An 18,372-nucleotide genomic window follows, 5' to 3' on the forward strand; every position below is an offset into this window, starting at 1 on the left:
AGCAAAAATTTACTAACTGCAGCCTCATCCCTGACTACTCTCCCACACAAACTTGTGCTTTTATCTCATCCCAAGTGTGAAGGAAAGTTAAAAATAATTCAGAGTAGAAAGAGGGGGCTAGCAAACTGACACACTCCAACAAGCTCTGGTGTAAAGGATGAAGCGAAAGCACAGTGCTGTTGATATGTTAGGATGGGACAGGCTTTGTCCCAGGTGATAAGAGGGGGATGGGTCTCACCACCTTGGCTCTTATTTTCCCATTGCTTTCATCTTGCTGAACAGCGTAGACCCAGTGAGTCACCCAGTGAGCAAAACACAGCCAAAACCAATAGCCAGCAGATAGCATCTCTTACGCTAACAAGCTTTTCACTTGGGGATACCATCAGCTCCCTGGTTTTCTCGTACAGCTAATTAGGGATGGACTGAGAAGCAAACCTGCAGCTATCTATACACCCTGTTTTTTTTATTCTCTGTTCTCTCAATCCTTTTCAAAAGTGATGCTTTTCTGTCTCCATCCTGCCCCTCTTTGTCTCACTCTCTTTCTGTCTCCCTCTCTTCCTCACATGCTCACTCTTCGAAGGATATCGCTCCCTCAATTCCATCCACACTTCATTCACTTTATATGCCCCTATCTAGCATCTTCCAATCCACTACCAACGCTGCCATCACTGCCACTATGTCCAGCCCAAGGCCACTACTGCCTCTTAATCCCATTAGACCAAACACAATCAATTATCCAGCCAGCCATAAGGATCTGAGAGCATTAAAAGGTTAGCTCAGGAGATTTAAAGCCATTGATGTCTATGACAGCAATGCACCCTACACCTCCTCCTTCAAGTACTCTCTGCTTACCAATGTAGTAGTGTGTGTGTGTGTGTGTGTGTGTACGCGTGTATGTATGTCAGCATGTGTTCATCAACATGACACCCTGGCACCAACTTGAGCCACCATGCATCGCTAGCGGATCTTTAATCATGTCCCTGCAAGTCCTGGCAAATTACTGCCTTGTGATGGTAATCGATAAAGCGATAAACACAGCCGGGGACCGAAGCTGCTGGAGCGAAGAAATACCACTGCGGCCACTGGTTGAGGTTTTTTTCCCCCCTCTCATAATCTGATCCGTCTCTTGCAAAGAGTAAAAGAAAAAAAGTAAAGGAGAAAGATCCCCTTCTTCCAAGGGGACTCTTGTAGGTGAGAGAATAATGCACCCTGATACACTCTACTTGCATTAAGAGTTAGGAAAGTTATGAGATGCAGGTGTAGGTCAATTTAATGCAGGCAGGTAGAGTGACATAATCATATTGTAATCTGTAGACTCATCTCACCTCCCTCCATATGTCCCAAACTCAATGCCCCAGTGCTGCTCCATTCATCGCTTGATCTAATTCTCCTTCTCCCTCGCCTTTATCTTTCCCATACACTCTTCTCCTACGCTCTCTCCTCACTGACTTGTTCCTTCTCAGGCGAGAAAATTAAATATGATCATTCCTCTTCAAAGGCTCCACTATTAGCCACATAATGAATATTCAGTTAATGTAGCAGAGAGGAGAGTGTGTGAGGAACAGAAATAAGTGACAGCAAAAGGTAAATCTCTTCAGATGGTGCCACAGCACAACTACTAAAATCTCTTGAATGCACATAGCATTCCATACATGACTTTATAGCCAATAAATTTAAAGCACAAATTAATACATGTATCTTATTGCCATGAACAGACAGCTCTGTGGCATTTAACGGTGTGATTGTACATCTACATCATCAGAATCTAATACATCACTTATGGCTTAATAACATTTTGAATGATGAATCACTGATTATGGTGCTATTATGAAAGACTTCCTCAAATCACGTGTCCCTGAAGCAATCTCCACTGAAAAATGATTTTTCTATGGCTTGCGAGGAACCGAAGCACTTGTGGCTCCACCTTAAACTCCCCATGCTAAGAACTTGTCCGCTTGTGTTCCAGATGCAGCTGCCAAGCACCTTCTCCACTGGGATTCAAATGTGTTTCCTCATGCAGACACGATAGCCACTTTCCAATTTCAACTTCATCCTAAAGCACCAATTTCTACTGCCGTGCTGGTGATTGAAATATGAAACCCTGCATATATACAGGCCATTACAGAGAATACAAGGCTCCAGCTGCTGTCTATCCGCCCAGGGAAGCGAGAGGAGAAGAAACAACAGGGATCAGCTACGACCGGAACACATTTCTATTTATTTATTATTCAATAAGGCTGAATTGGCCCCTGACCCCCAGTAGCAGCTCACGCCAAACTACCCTCAGAAGAAAATCGCAGCATTGCTGAATCGAGAGAAAATCAAACAGAATCCCTGGGGCTCAGTGGTATGAGAGTTCAAATCTGACAGAATTTGATGAGTCTCCCTTTTGAGTAATTCCTTTTTTGCTGTTTTTGATTTATGTGAACATGTTTCAGAAGCACAAACATTCACTTTCTAGGGCAGTACCATCAACACAGACATGCCGACATAGAAATAACAAGTAAATAAGTGAGTCGCCCCAATAAGCAGAGTCGTTGTAGGCATCCTAAGTGATGAGCATTTCTCTAAGATTGGTTTTGCATCTACTCTTTTCTTCGCTCTCTTTACAACCCTGCAAACCAATGTGTGTGGTTTTTTTTCTGGGACAACAGATATTGTTTTTTTTCTTCTTTCTGTTATGATCCTCCAATTTTCAGCAGAAAGAATGTGATGAAAAAGAACTTCTAACCTTATTTCAGCTGATGAGAGAGAAACAGAAAGAAGTAACTGTTGCTCAAGAGCAAAAAGGAATGAACTGAGTAGCACAACACCTAAAACATACAGCAGAAAATATTTGGGGAATGAATGTAGAAGGGTGAGCAAATGCTGCAATTACACTGTTGTTTGCAGCTCCCAAGGTTGTTTTGGCTGTTAATTAGTTCAACTTGATGGCTTGCATCCATTGGTGCAGTCTAACCCAGTTAAGTCAGTTGCTCAATGAGTTTTTTCTGGGCCTTAAATACTGAACCACTTCTCTACAGGAACCTGGCCCAAGGTTAGCACCATGGTGTCAGTCATGCCCAGTGTCCGACACTGAAAGCCTGCCATGCTCCTCAAGTGCTTGCCAAAGAACACTCACCAAGGTTACGTCTGTCAATGGCAATGAATATCCTACTTATCTCAATCAAAGTCCTTCACAAATCTTTGAGGAATCGGTTCTGCCTGTGCTTCAAAAATGGAAAAAAATAAGGACATTAACTCTTATTGATGAGGGGGAAACAGTCACGCTGTTGCATCTAAATTGAACAGCTTGACAGATAACATCTTGAATTATTAAGCCGCAACCAATCAAATAAACATCTTCAATTAATCAATTAAAATAGTTGCCAACCAAGTGAAACAGATGAAAGCATTTGCATATCCTTGTTTGTCATACCTCTCATCTGTGTAAAGGGAAGCACACACTATTCAGTTTCTCTTATGTGTTTAGGATGGGAAGACTGACAGACAGAGCTTTTGATAGTGATGAAAAGAAAAATAAAATACATTTCATACTGAGAATTAAAAAAAAATCTGCTTCAAGCAGCTGCAGCAAAAAAGCCAAGTGCAGAACTGAAAGCCTTTCTCCTTGCTTTATATACTGGATGCAATATGAACGCTCATGTTGAGTTAACAGTGGTTCATTATTAATGGGCATGTACGGTAATGACTGTGCTTAAATGCCAAACCACAGAGAGATAAATTAACATATCTTCATGTCCCCAAAGTCAATCTCAAAGAAATGAATCGTGCGGTAATGACAATAAATTGCTGCACTTTGTTTCCACAGGATATAATCTATAAGTTGGTTGACAGGCAATGTAAATGTGTTGTTTGTGCAGCATAAATCACAAGCTAACAATGCAACACCTGTGGATTTTCAAAAGTAAAAGAAATCCTCTTTCAAGCCTCCCAACTGCTCAATATTTCACACATAATATTAACCGATCTTTTGTGCAGTGACATCGTGCACAAATGGAGGCATAAGCTATGATGGATGCTGTGATAATTATAATTTCAGTGATATAACAGCAAGGTAGAGAGATGCTTGATACATGGGTTTGTTTGCATCCAGTGAGTAAACACTATCGTGAAATAACAATGAAATGACAAGCGTGTCTTTCTTAAATGTTGGAGCCTTTTTAAGTATGATCATGCCGGGGCATTCACCTGTGTGTGTGTGTGTGTGTGTGTGGCTGTTTGTCTGATCCCTGCAACATCTTCCATCTCCAGGGGCACCGGTTCCCTCTCTCATCAACCATGCCCAGCCAATGTGACTGTCACTCCCAATCTGCAATGAGAGGGGAGCCTGTGCCTATTTTTATAAATGTATTCATATTCATTAGTCCTGAGTGTCATTCATAGCAGCAGTTCTTTAATGCGGTGCGTAACCATCAGAGGCTGGAGGAGCCTGCCTCCTCTCATCGCACAAATTAATAACACAGGCAATCACTGCAAAGGTGCCTACTGTCAAACAACAATGGCTACTGATTTCCATCACCTATGCACACTTCCTCACTTCCAGATGACACAAAAAAAAACCACTCAGTGGTTTTCCCTCAGGGAATCACACCAAAAAATGCTATTGTAAAAGCCTTTGAAATATGAAATCATTAATTTAAGTGAGAATTAATTACAGCCTTTTTTTCCCCTTGACCCACCGCAATATTCTGCGTCATGACATCTTTGTGGCAGCCGGTTAATTGTGCAGAATAACTGTGTGAACGCTGGCTGCTAATGAGAGCAATTAGGCATTAGGCTCGCACAAAACTTCAAACGCTTGCTCAAAGACTCCACACTTTGGCTTGATTGGCTTGTATGCGCCACATAGGGCACATGATGAGCGCATGATCCTTCGCTGCACTAGCTGGGAAAATCGGCTCTCCCGTTTAGACCGACACGACTGTACTTTTTGAAATAAAATAAAGTTTACATGAAGACTCATTTGCGGATGCTCTTCTGTATGCCGCCCATGCATTTTTTTCTTGCACCATTATGGGCACTGTGCATTCCTAAGTAATGGAAGTGGGCTGCTTCTCACAGCCTTGCCATGTTTTTTTCATGGCCATTGTTTCTGCTCCACCTTGCTTTAAATCAACAGCACAATGCACCCCCCCCCCCCCCCACACACACACACACCCATCCCCCCACACCCCCCATTACTCCACTGTACTTCACTCTGGACAACATAAATAAAACAGGCTTTCAATGATGCAGCGAGGAACGCCACATTGGGCTCTGAGCAGTGGTGTGATTAAAGCTTTTAAACACCGCCACCCTTTGAGTTTGCATATGTCAGCTCTGCAGTCTGTTTGCAAGAAGGCTGGTAGGGTAAATGTTCCCTCTGTAGTTTCCCTTATCATGTCTTTTTTTTCCTTTTTCCCTATTTCTCACTAATGCAGTAAGGCCAAGACTAGGTCCACTTTAACATACACAGTAATAAAGCAACATTCAGTAATAAAATTGGAACATCAAGAGCAAAGCCCACAAAGGAACATAAAAGCAGAAAGGTACTTGCTGTGCAACAGTGATGGATACGGTTCTAGCAGCTCTACATCCTGTACTCATGTATCATGCAAACCTATTGTTACACTACCTTTGTTCCTTTCTGTTTCTTTGCTTGACAATTAAGTTGCAGCTTTCCTCCCCTAACAGAGCAAGCATATTCATTCTAAAGCATCTGGAGATTGGTGTAACAAAGACTAAGAGAACACATTTTTGACTGGTCATTTCTTCTCACAGTTTGCTCACTGTAATCTAATAATGACAACCCCTTGAGTGATCACAGAAATGGAAATCAAGACTACTTACTGAATTCCATGTTGGCCAGAGCAACTTCATTTAACTGATACAATCCAGCTGACTTCCCCATTTTTGTAGGTGCCACAGGCAAGGAGCATGTCCAGTATTGTTACAATAAAATATGTGCTCAAACATTTTTTTCACCGAATGAGGAAGTTATTCTTTGAAAGCACACCCACCCCACCACCACTTACAAATTCAAACAGCTTGACCAGCAGTTTGACAAAAGATTTGGGGACAGTGATGTGGAAATGTAGCCCGAGGCCTCCACGTGTACAATCTACTCACTAAGAGGGACAACAATAGCCAGCCCTTCTTTTGTTGCTGCAGTAATGCTTTCGGTTAATTCGGGCATCACAAATCAGTTTTGAGCTATCATATGTGTCGTATGTGATGCAAATCTGATTTGGCTTTACTCTCTTGAGTGAAGCTCTGTCTCAGCCCACAGTGCATACAAGAGGTTGCAGAGTCTCCAGTGTAGAGACAGACGTCCAATTTTGTCAGAAGACCTGCTGGTGCAGTACAGTGCATGTCCCCAATAGGGCACACTGGGGCCCATTTGTTTAGCTACTTCACTCTGGCTTTGAGACAAGAGGAGACAGTGACCGAGGCATCTGGGATATGGTAGTCCCCTGCAGAATTAAACAGGCTGCGTCTCAAGCCCCAGTGACAGGAAATCTCACTCAGATCACAAAAGGCAGCACTGATTGCGTCTGACATGTGCATCCTTTTCCTTCAGATGCAATGTCTTTGTTTTGTCTGGATTACTTGCGTGTAGGCATTTGTACTTTAGTGTAGCCTCTTTCTGTTTGTGTGTTTATGTCTACGGATGTGCATGTGCATGCGTGTGCAAGAGTCCATTCAGCCTGCTCCTCATCTAAAATTGAAACCGTGACCTTTTCATAAATATTAGCTGTCTGTGAGAGTACGCAAAACCTAAAGAGTGTGTAAAAGGGTGATTCCAAATTAAAAAATTAGACTCATGGGGGATAACCAGAAATTGGTTGTGTCTAATCAGCCGAGTAAAGTGCTGAAATACAACAGTAAATGTATAAAAAGGCTGGCAGTAGGAGAAGTGGAAGGGTTACTGTTTGGGCTCAAACTGGGCACACTAATCCCTTTGATCCCCCCATTTTACTGTCAGCTGTTTCCTAGCTACCGTCGGATCTGCACAGAATTTAGGATTTGTGCTACTGTACACCACAGCAATCTCTGCCCCACTGATGCAGCGCTCTCCTTTCTTTCCTCCATCAATACCCCACCCAGCATCAACATCCTTAGTAATATTCATTTCTCTCTCTGTTCCTCTTTCTCCTCCACCTCACTGCAGCTGGCAGTGACTGCGACATGGCAATGAGACAGGTTAAATTGGAAAGTATTTTGCACAGAGGACCATCAGAACATGACGCCTCACACTGAAAAAGCTGATTCTGATTTTGTCTATTCACACGAGACACCATGGCTGTGCCCCACTTTCATTAGTTGTGCCGAAAGTAGCATTCAAATACTGGTCTTTTGAGAAAGCTCTATTTAGCGATAATGAAACAATCTACATGTATTTGTGTCAATGCATGTGTTTGAATAAGGAAATGTGTTTGGTTATTAGCATACTTGCACACTTTTGCCGTGTGCATGCTTGTGCATCTGCTAACATGCATTAAAGCAATAAAGACACTTTATTGGATTCCTCTTTCAAGCTGCCTTTGAAATTAAAATAAATAGGCAAATGTATCTACGCAGGATCTCTTTCATCCTTGTCAGTATTGGTTGCTTTTAGAGGTGCAGTGCACCACAGACTTCCCACTTAACCTCTGAGGAGCTCTCCCAAACTGATCCTAAATCATTCCAGGCAGAAACACATGGCCAACTCGATTTGCGTATTGGCAGATTCATGCTTCATTGTCAAACACTGGCTCTCCATGGCTCTGCGCCCATTAATCCTGTAAGCATGTAAAAGAATGAATACCACAAGTTTCTCAATTTGCCAATTTCAATAGGAGCTGCCAGGCTGTATTGATTTTGTATGTACGGTACACTTGCATAATTTGTATCATTCACACAGTCAAACTCTCAGGCCACCTTTTTTTCCGGAGGCTTTGTTCATTGTGTGTATTTTGATTAAGTACTGTAAGGTTTTACCAGGCATTGCTTGCCTTGGCAGATAAATGAAAAAGCAATGATCAAGGACATGGTCAAACACAATATCACTTAATATATTCAGGAAAAATGGCAGCAAAAACATATTTATCCAGGACTTGATCACGTTGAAGTTTGTATTTTAGGTGTGACTATATCTACCTACATGCAACCTTCCTTAAAAGGAGTAAACAGCATTTGTCTCAGCTTTCATCTGAAGTTGAACCCCTTCTTATGCTTTTAGTCTTGCACCTGAAGCGCTTTTGTGGCTTGTACTGAGGGGCCAAGAAAAGAGAATCCAGATGTGACACAAGCCATAGAGAAGAAGCCAGCAGTACCACTGTCAGTGCCTGTCACCATCACACTTCTTATGAGACACTCTGCTGATGTCACAGGCAAGGACGCCGATCAAAGATATATGTACATTAAAGTGCCGTCATACTACAATGACAACCTGCTCCACTCTGCCATGCCTACCAGCTCAGAATTCCTTATCAACAAACACAAAAGCTCTGCTGGATGTGATGGTAGGTATGAGTTTCTGTAGATTTATCTCAGTTGATGCCTTTGGCTGTTCCATGCTTTAACATCTGCAATGATACCCCTGATGCAAGAGAGATACTCTCTAGCACACCATTTGTTTTTTAGTGAAGGTGGAGTACTGTCAAGCCATGACATGAGAGGGGGGGGGAGGGGGGAGGACCTGATGTTGAGCTCCCTACTATCTTGGAGAAGTGCAAAATGGCAGGTGTAAGAAAAAAAGAAAAATCAGCCACAAAGTGAAATCCCATGTGTCAAAGAACGGGACAATGGCGAATGAGGAGCAGCTCTGGCCCTAATCAATAATGAGCACAAGGCATGAAGATACATTTTCTCAGCCCACCAGTGGGTCTGGTAAGACTGCTGCGAAGCAGAGCAGCAAACTCAGCCCTGCGATTGGGGAACACTGAGACTCCTTCTTTACAGACAAAACCTTGCCTTGGACTAGTCTGCCCAACCAGTTCAATTCACTTTTATTTATATAGCCCCAAGTCACAAAAGCAGCTGCCTCAAAGCACTTCATATTGCAAAGTAAAGACCCTACAATAATACAAAGAAAATTCCAACAATCAAATGACACCCCCCAACTCCTTGTCGACAGTGGGAAAGAAAAACTCCCTTTTAACAGGAAAAACCTCCAGCAGAGTCAGACTCAGGGAGGGGAAGCCATTTGCCCCTCCGGAAAAGAGCCAGAGATTAATAATAACTAATGATTAAATGCAAAGTGGTGTATAAACACAGAGAGTGGGAAAAGGTGAGTGAAAACGAAACACTCAATGCATCCTGGGAATCCCCCAATAATCTAGACCTACTGTAGTGTAACTTAGGGAGGATACGCTTTATCAAAAACAAAAACGTTTTAAGCCTAATCTTAAAAGCTACCAACTGACCCTGCATTCATACATGGTCGAAGCAAGAAGAATAAAAGGAAAGGTGCCTATATCACCTGAAAAACACAGCTTTCATTGGAAACAAAAAAATGCACTGGAAGCAAAGACAGGAATATACACACTCTTTCGGACCTCTTTAGCTTCATATGTTGAGGAGCTTGTTGTTCAGCAGACTCTGGGTGTCTGTACCAAGTTTAACAGCAATATCGGCGTGCCTATTCATGTCATCACTTACTGCAGGGACTCACAGCTGGTAGTAGCGCCGTTATTGGCTTGGTTTGAAGTCAGGACAAGAATGGAGCAGAATGTCAAGATGTGAAGTCGTTCATGTGAACGGACACAGAAAATAGATACTTGTACCGCCAGTTGTTTTTATGAGGACAGGAGGAAAAAAATGTACCCGCCACCCCCGCCTCGCCACAGTTTTTTTCCTCCATTTCTCTATGTCTTTGTCTCTTTTGCCATTTTATTCACAACACAAGAATACACTCACCAGTCCCCAGGAGGGGCACGCTGGATGAGAGCAGAGATTCAGTGAGCACATTATGCTGTAAAAAGCATTGTTTCTCACCATGGTTTTCCTTGAGTTGCCTTTGTGTTGTTTAAATGTTTACATGGAACAGCTTGGGGGCTTGAAGGCAGATGTATGGTCCAAGAATAGTCGGTAAGTACAATCTTTCTTTTCCCTGGACAAAAGTATTGACACAATTTTAAAGGCTTTCATATGGCTCCTTACAATAATACTTTGATGAAGACGCATGCACAACATCCTGCTGCCTTTTCAAAATGATATTACACAAATTAACCAAAAAGTGCCCCTTCACATTCCCCTCCCTTTAGCATTCAAGGTCACATCCTCTTTGAGCTTACGTCCCAGCTCAGGGCCTTTTTTGAGACATTTTTTGTTGTTGTTGTTGATAGTTGAGGTGCCTTTCAGCCTTGTGTCAAATTGATTAGACGTTTAGCCAGGAGAATTAATATGTGAAGAATTTGCCTGTTTTCCCCTGCAGCACTCCACCCTCCAAGTCTCATTTGTAAACAAGGAGACATGGAAGTGAAACTACTCTCAGCTATGTGATTAAAATGGGCCCCAAAAGAAGAGCTTGCCTCCAGATCAATGCCGTTATTATTGAAAAATTTAATTTGAGTACCCTATACCTTGCCCAAACTGTATTTTTGACTCAGTAAGACAAGAAGGACTCTCTGTGGGTAACGAATCAATCTGGATAACACAATTTTGTTGAGTGAAGATCCCACAGGTTCTTCCACATCTTGTATTCTCAGGCTCACACTAAGTCCCAAACATTCACAAAGCAAAAAAAAGCAAAAAAACCCAAAAACCTTCATTCTTCATAGAAAGTATTGATTTCTGCTATGCTGATAGGCAGACATCAGCATAGCACACACATGGAAGGAGATAAGACTATTTCCTGCATGCAAATAGCCATTTCCATAGCCCTTTGGGCAAATGGCAATTACTGGGCAAGGGGCGAATGCCAAAACCCTGCAGTACAAGTTAATTTGATTACATTTCCTTTATGAACTATAAACACAGTTTTGCTGCTCGACTGAGCCAATTAAAGGCTTCCTGAAGCTAAAAAGCGTTGACAGCACAACAGCCCCATTGTTCTTCAACAATAAACTTGATTGTAATCATTTGTCACACTTAAACCCATTTGAGGCATTTGTATTTCCTTTTTTTCTTTTTTGGGGGAAAATATTACCCTTAATTTAGAAGGAAAAAAGTCTGTCTTTTTCATTCAGTCATTCGAAAGCACCATTTCATTCCCCCCCCCCCAGTTAAGCTGTGATATGTTCTATCTTGGAGGATAAAGCCTCCTGTGGCAACAGAAACAAAAAGCACCCCCACCCAAAAAAACCCCAAAAAAAAAACAGAGATGAAGGCAAGAAAAAAAAGGCAGCTGTTTGATTTGGAAGTCGTAAGGCTGCCGCCACATTTCACCTGAGGCTGTGCAAGCCACTAGCAGGTCTCTCCTGGCATGAGCCAAATTGAGAAGTAAACAAGCATTTAGTCCAAATTTCAGCAGCTGTTAGCTCTCAGGAGCAGTCAACATGTTTAATTAACTGCATTTCACCAAACAGGGAGATACATATGTCATAAATATGTACACCGTGCAATTATGCAATGGCAGCTGAGAAGTTACAGCACTCCCAAATCACCAAGCCACATATAGGACTCCCAACACAATCCAAAGAGCTTCAGGTTTTGGAATATGCTGTGATTTTGTCACCGATAGATCTCATGATCTATTGTCATATCACAAAATCAGATGCCAGAGGCCAATGTCGAAACAATGGGACTATGCAGGTCTACTGTTATGGAGCTACATGCGAAACAGATTGAGCTTTCTATTATTTGTGATGGAGGGTTGTATGTGTGGGTGCAGACGAACAGGTCTGTCATCCGTCTTTGTGGGAAGATGACTTTGATTCCATTAAAACTGTATTATATTTCTCTTGATGGAGTTGTGTAATCTTGTACATATTGATTTTTGTATCTTTCTGTGGATGCACTTTGCATGCATGCATGCGTAGTTGTGTGTCACTGATGTAGATGAATTATGATCTGGTGCCCGCATTAGAGCAGGGAGTTTTAATCACACAAGGATTCAGAGTGTTTTAAACAAACGCTTTTTTTGTAAGCATGGTGGATTATCATAAGATTTAAAGATTTGGAAATGGCTGACAGCTGTCAAGCTGCATAATAACGTACGTCCAGAAAATTATAGCAGCTGCCGGTTGGCAGAATGTCAATGCTGCTATCTAGATTAAAGCTCAATAGACAGGAACATGAGCACCACTAAGCATACACACGCACACACACACTTTTACAAATGCACGACAAGATGCACATAAAAAACACAATCACTTGCAAGAAAGATTTCAGCAGCAGGGGCTTTGAGGAGAAAATGAGGAGATACAGAGGGGAAGACAAAAACTCACATCAATTTACTTGGTATTTTGATGAGGGGCTCTAAATGAGTCTTAAAATGGCTTGCTGAGAGCAGCCTGTAGAAAGGTTCCCCCATGGATCTATCATGTATCCTCTTGTGCACTGAAGCAACCAGCTTTTATAACACAGCTGGAGCCTTGCTAGGAACTTGCTGAAAAACAAGTTCACACCACCTATGGCTCCCTGGGGAAAAGCACGTGCATCTATGTCACCTAATTTATGACATCCTCAGAGGTTCTCCCCTCTCAGGGAATGACTACAGCATGTCTAACTTTATCCAGAGGCACTGTTGCACTGCCACTCATTTGCAAACAAGGATTCCCCATGAGGAGGAGATCTGCTTCCAACTTCAGAAAAACAAGACCTCTCTGGATGCTGAGATGACCCCCTGCAAAGACTGCGACTGCATCTTCACTAAAGAACCAAAAGCAGCAATTGTGCGCAATAGAGGAGGCCCTTCTCAATTGAAAGAGTAGGCAGACTGAAGAGTGAATCTCTCACCAATGCTAATGCACACCCGGGAACATTCAAGGGGCCAGAATACCAACAGCAAAGATGAGAAAAAGGTCCATTTGGGGAGAAAAGGTATGGCCCTGTCAAGTAGCCTAGAAGCGCTCAACAGATCCTCACAGACTCCAGGCATGTTAGTTTGAGAAAAGGATGCTAATAACTGTTAGAGGAACTGTGCTCTGCATAATAAGAGACGCCTGAGACTCTTTTCAGATAAGGTTGGAAGCACTTTAGAGCAATGCGACCTGTTCAAAGACAAACAAGCAAAGGGATTATGCTGCTTTTAGCACTTTGATTCACTGAGCATTGTGATTATAAGATGGTGCGCGCATAGGAGAGCCACTTCTCATATGAACTAACTTCCAAAACAAGACTTTCTTCATCCTTTGGGATCTATAGAAGTAAATTCTTCACGGCTCTGTATGTCAAACATTAATCTTTCTGCGAGACCTGCTGTCCAAAAAAAGATCCTGTGTTTGAATTCCAACAGTAAGGTTAAACACGATTCAATACAAATATACTCAGATTACTAATGAAATTCAAAGTCAAGTGAGCCCACAAAGTACATTTTATTATTTAGAAACTTATCTTCCGTTCTTGTGATAACTGGCTTTTCCATTTGTGAAATTAGAAAGCAAGGTGGAAATGCTCTCTCTGATTTTCTGTCTTTATTTAGTTTTTACTATAGATCTCATTATCTTCTCACTGGCCAAGAGGACATCCACGAACAGATGTAAAGTGAGAAGTCATACCAGTTCACAGTAATTGTTTAATTAGTGCAGATATAGTCTCCCTGCCTCCTTACATCTTTAACTGTGCAAGGAAGAAATGAACACCACATATTTTGTAATGGATTCATTTTGCGTCAAGCCCGTTACTTTCACACACTCTCTAAGTGGGAGACTACAAAGGACCAAAAGAGGCACAGCACAGCAGCACAGCCTTCAAACAAAGGCCTTGCATTACTGTCCCAAAGCCATATTCATGCACGTTAATAACAGCATCTGCTGAACTACCTATAGGCGGATGGGGAAGATCAAACTTCAGCAACGGTGAAATGTTCTGAGGTTTTCAGGACCGATTGATTTTATGAGGCTTAATCTTATAAATAATACATTGTAAAGCAGTTATAGCATGGAATACAACACGTTATGACATGAATATTAAGTCAGACACCTGGTGTTTTTCAGCTATTATGACACAAAGACAAAACATATCTACATTACACTCTAAATATTAGCGACTTTTTTATTCTTTCTTTTTCTTTTTGAGAAGCCAGGCGGTTCTCCTTGAGCGTTTGGAGCAGTCGAGTGGCCCCGTGGTCACAGTGGGGGTACGTTGTGGAGAAGAAACCCCGACAGTTTACGCGTTGTCTGAAGCAATTAATTTAACGAGTGACGAATTGAAGTGTGGTTGTCCTGTAACAAATGTGACTTTTTCAACTGAAAACGCACACAGTTTTGCCACAGTTTTTGTTTGACTGACATTAGTCACATACCTACATCTCCCACAGACTTTCCTGCGCGCTTCTTTGCTTTTATTAACAGCAGCAGTCCGGTGTGAATAAAAACCACTGACTTGCGCGTCTTACCTTGCGCCTTGGCGCCGAGGACACAAGTCGTCAGCAGCAGAACCCAGCAGGACACCCACACCTGTCCGACCGGTTCAGTCCGTCCAGCTGTAGTCATGGTCCGCAGTGGTACCGTCGAGCTCCCGGTGCGGTTTCCCCGTCTCCACGCTGGGAACATGTTGCTCCGTGGGCACACACTCCCGGGAAGAGTCCTGTTTGCCGTTGGTCCTGTGCGTCAGAATGCTCCTCACTGGTGATGAGGTTGAGTGACTGGAGGAGAACGGGGAGACTTCGTCAGAGAGCACCAGGCGTGCATCAGATAGGCACGCGGTAGTATGAAAAGCCTGTGGACAAGTCCCGCATGAGCAAGGCGGAGTCAGTCCAATTGAATTTGCTCGGCTGTCAAGTGTGCGAGACAGAGTATTGACATCATCTTCTTACTGCTCCGAATAGCCTCTGAATATATCACAGAGAGCAGTGAAATAAATAACAGGGAATGACGGGACTGACGAAACTGCACACAGCCTCCCAAGTTCTTGTGATACAATGGACAGTTTTTAGCCCCTCCTAACTAAAATAAACAAACAACAACAACATAAAAAAACAGGTATTTGTTTATTTGTTTTCTAAACAGCCTCAATTCTCACTACAGCTGTCCTTAAGCAAGGCACTTTAGCGACCGGTGGCAGGCAGTAAGGTTTCACACTAACTCGCTTGTACGTGTGCTCTTGTGTATGAGCTGTTGACAGTGGGAATAGACTAAATATAGGTTAACAAGATTTCTTTGCATCTTAAACACTGAAAAGAAAAAAAGACCCATATGCTGCTCAGAGTTTGCCATTAAGGAAGGCCTCTGACAGGACAGTCATTTTTTAAATGAATTGCCCATCACATAGACTATAGCAGTGCACCCAACCCGAGCCAAGTATTGCCAGGCCAAGTGCTCTGTGCGCTATTGCCACCTTGCGGCAAAAAGCGGTAGGGGATTTCTATTTGGACAGCTATGATTGATTGTTGACACATTAAAACCTAAAGCACGGATTACAAAACTACCTGATGGCAACTAAAGCTTTTTCCAAATAGCTCTGTTTGGATGTTTTCTTTTTTACTGCCAAGCAGGAAGAATAAACTGGGTCACAGTCTAAAAGTGGTATGGGTGCCGCTCAGTAAATCTCTTTACTTTGCATTGGTCCCAGTTAAATCTGGCTTGATGGTGAGGTTAAAAGCAGCCAAGGCGTTAAAGAATAGCACAAGAAATAGCTAACAAAAACACCTGAGCAATTAAATGTGATTCAGGAATTAGTCTGAGATCAAAAAGAATGGCAGGCTGTTGCCATCTGTGAATTCTCAGCCCACCAGAATGCTTCCTCCATCACCAGACAAAGGATTAAAGGCAAGTTTGAGTACACAGAAATGGTGGGCACTTTTGGAAACAGAGAAGAGTACATATGGGCTGTGATATCAGCTTTTGTTGTCCTTGCTCCTTTTGAACTCACTGAAAAATGCATGCAGGTCAAGGTAAGCTTTAAAGAGCTGTCACAATATATCTGTATGTGTCCCATTAGATTTTGTGAGTTTTGAAGACCAGCACTAATACTCACTAACTGAAAATCCCAGCTACGGTGAGCTAAGTAAAGCCCGCTGCTGCTTTTCAAAGAGCCCAGCTGAAGTGTAAACAGAGGTGGTACTCTCTGCTTTATATAGTCTTGCTGTGAATCTGCTTCACTGTCCTTTATTCTAATGCTTCTAAAATTCTCTATTCCCCCCCCCCCCCCCCCCCCCCCGTATGTAATACAATGTCTCATTGCTACCACAGGCTCATTTTGTGTCATCCATTGCTCCCTCCCTTTATTTCCTCTCTCCTCCGCTGCCACCCCATGCACCAACCCCCTCCTGATAATGATGTGCTGATTATGAGGCTCTTAGACCAGCAGATTGCTCTCCAGTCTCATTCGCATACAGTGGAAAATTGCTGCTGTCTTGGAGCCCCCACCCTGCTGTGCGTATCAGGCAGGTTGACATTAGCAAGCTGCTGGGAACAGTGCTCAGGCACGAGGGCAGGTGCTCTATCTCCATCTCTATAACTGTTCTGCAGCAGACGAAACAGAGACTGCCTGATGCTACAAGCCACGCTGGGGGGGCCACCACAGGCTGGTGTCAAACAATAAGGTATTGTGTAGTTGACATTTATACATAACACATACTGAGAATAGCTACTTTCACTTGCCAAGTGACACGTGGTGTATAACAGTGTTTCACAAAACATAGAACACAAACATCTTAAAACTGCATTTAACTCTTTAATTTGTTAAATAAAAGTAATTCTGTTAGGACAAGTAAAATTAATGTCAACCTGAATATACCTTTAGATACACCTTCCTAATTCCAGGGCGACCCCCTTTTGTCCCCTTTAGCTTCGACAAGGTACTGGAAACCTTTCTGAAATTTTGGACAATAGCGACATGATCGCGTCACACAATCGCTGCAAATTTGTTGGCTCCACATCTATGATACTAGTCTTCCACCACATCCCAAAGGAGCTCTTTTGGACTGAGATCTGGTGGCTGTGGAGGCCATTTGAGTACAGTGACATTGTCATGTCCAAGAAACCGGTTTGTTATACTGCTGGAAGCAGCCATCAGAAAATGGGTACACTGTGGACATGGTCAGCGACAATGCTCAGGTAGGCTATGGTGTTGTTTGGTGATGCTCATCTTGTACTGTGGGGCACAGAGTGTGCCAAGAAAATATCCACCACATTAGCCTGAACCACTGATACAAGGCAGGGTAGTATTTACATCAAATTCCAATCCTTCTATCCAGATGTCAAAGACTCATCAGACTCTGCAGCTTCTTTCCTTTCATCTTCCATTGTCCAGTTCTGGTGAGTCAGAGCAAATTGTTGCCTCAGCTTCCTGTTCTTAGCTGAAATGAGTGGCATTTAGTGTGGTCTTCTGCTGCTGTAGCCATCTGCTTAAAGATGAGTTGTAACAAGTGTTTTGTTTTGTTTTGTTTTTTGACTTATGGTTGCCCTCCTATCAGTTGGAAGCAGTCGGGCTATTATAATCTGACTTCTGGCATCAACAGGATATTTCCACTCAGAAAACTGCCTCTCAATGGATATTTTCTCTTTTTCTGAACACTCTTTAAACTGTGGAGATGGTCATGAGGCAAAATCCCAGAAGATCAGCAGTTTCTGAAATACACAGACAGGTACATTTGGCACCAACAACAACAATGACAGATTCAAAATCACTTAAATCACCATTGTTTCCCATTCTGATGCTTGAATTTAACTTCAGCAAGTTTTTTTGTTCATGTCTACCTAAATGCATTGAGCTTCTGCCACGTGACTGGCTGATTAAATATTTGTTTTAACAAATAGAGTTGGAGAGGTATACCTAAGAAAGTGGCCAGTGAGTGTATATGTAAAATGGGTATCATATTTTTTCTTCATCCAAGTGTACACCAGGCACCAATCATAAGGGAGAAATCTTTCCATGGACCACTGCTACAAACGTAATGATTTCAATGGTTTTGATTTAGCCTCATTGATGATGTGGGCTGACTGACATTCCTAGCAATAAGCCAAGATACAAGCAACAACACCATGTGTTTTATCATAAAAGATGAGTTATTTTATGACAGAATGAAGTGATGTGTCACAATCACAAAAGAAGAGTTTCTGCTGTGGGCACATGATGCTTATTTGTTCGGTGCGCCTATGCGCAGTTCTTAGTGGTACAGCCCAGTTCTGGGATTTCAAGCAAATTCTGCACAGATCGCTTTACAGGCCACAGACTCCTGGAGTCCGCCAGACAACACTTTGATAACTACTTTGGAAATTATTATTAAAACTTTAAAAAAAATGATTCCCTTGCCCATGACCGTCACAATTAAAAAAAAAAAGAGTGAACAACCTGTATAAT

General features: G+C 42.4%; 1 protein-coding gene across 4 annotated transcripts in view; it reads right to left on the reverse strand.

Annotated features, from left to right (window-relative positions):
* The window catches only part of LOC113020647 (protein sidekick-2-like), an 85,187-nt gene extending 70,296 nt beyond the window's left edge, over positions 1-14,891 (reverse strand). For 3 of the 4 annotated variants that reach the window (XM_026164795.2, XM_026164796.2, XM_026164794.2), the window contains exon 1: positions 14,465-14,891. In XM_026164795.2, coding sequence (XP_026020580.2) covers positions 14,465-14,621 — 157 coding nt within the window. In that variant the 5' untranslated portion in view covers positions 14,622-14,891. The remainder of the gene's footprint in view (positions 1-14,464) is intronic. The other variant, XM_026164798.2, reaches the window with a different exon arrangement.
* Between the last annotated feature and the right edge of the window lie 3,481 nt (positions 14,892-18,372).

Source organism: Astatotilapia calliptera, chromosome 4, assembly GCF_964374335.1.
Source record: "Astatotilapia calliptera chromosome 4, fAstCal68.1, whole genome shotgun sequence".
NCBI lineage: Eukaryota > Metazoa > Chordata > Actinopteri > Cichliformes > Cichlidae > Astatotilapia > Astatotilapia calliptera.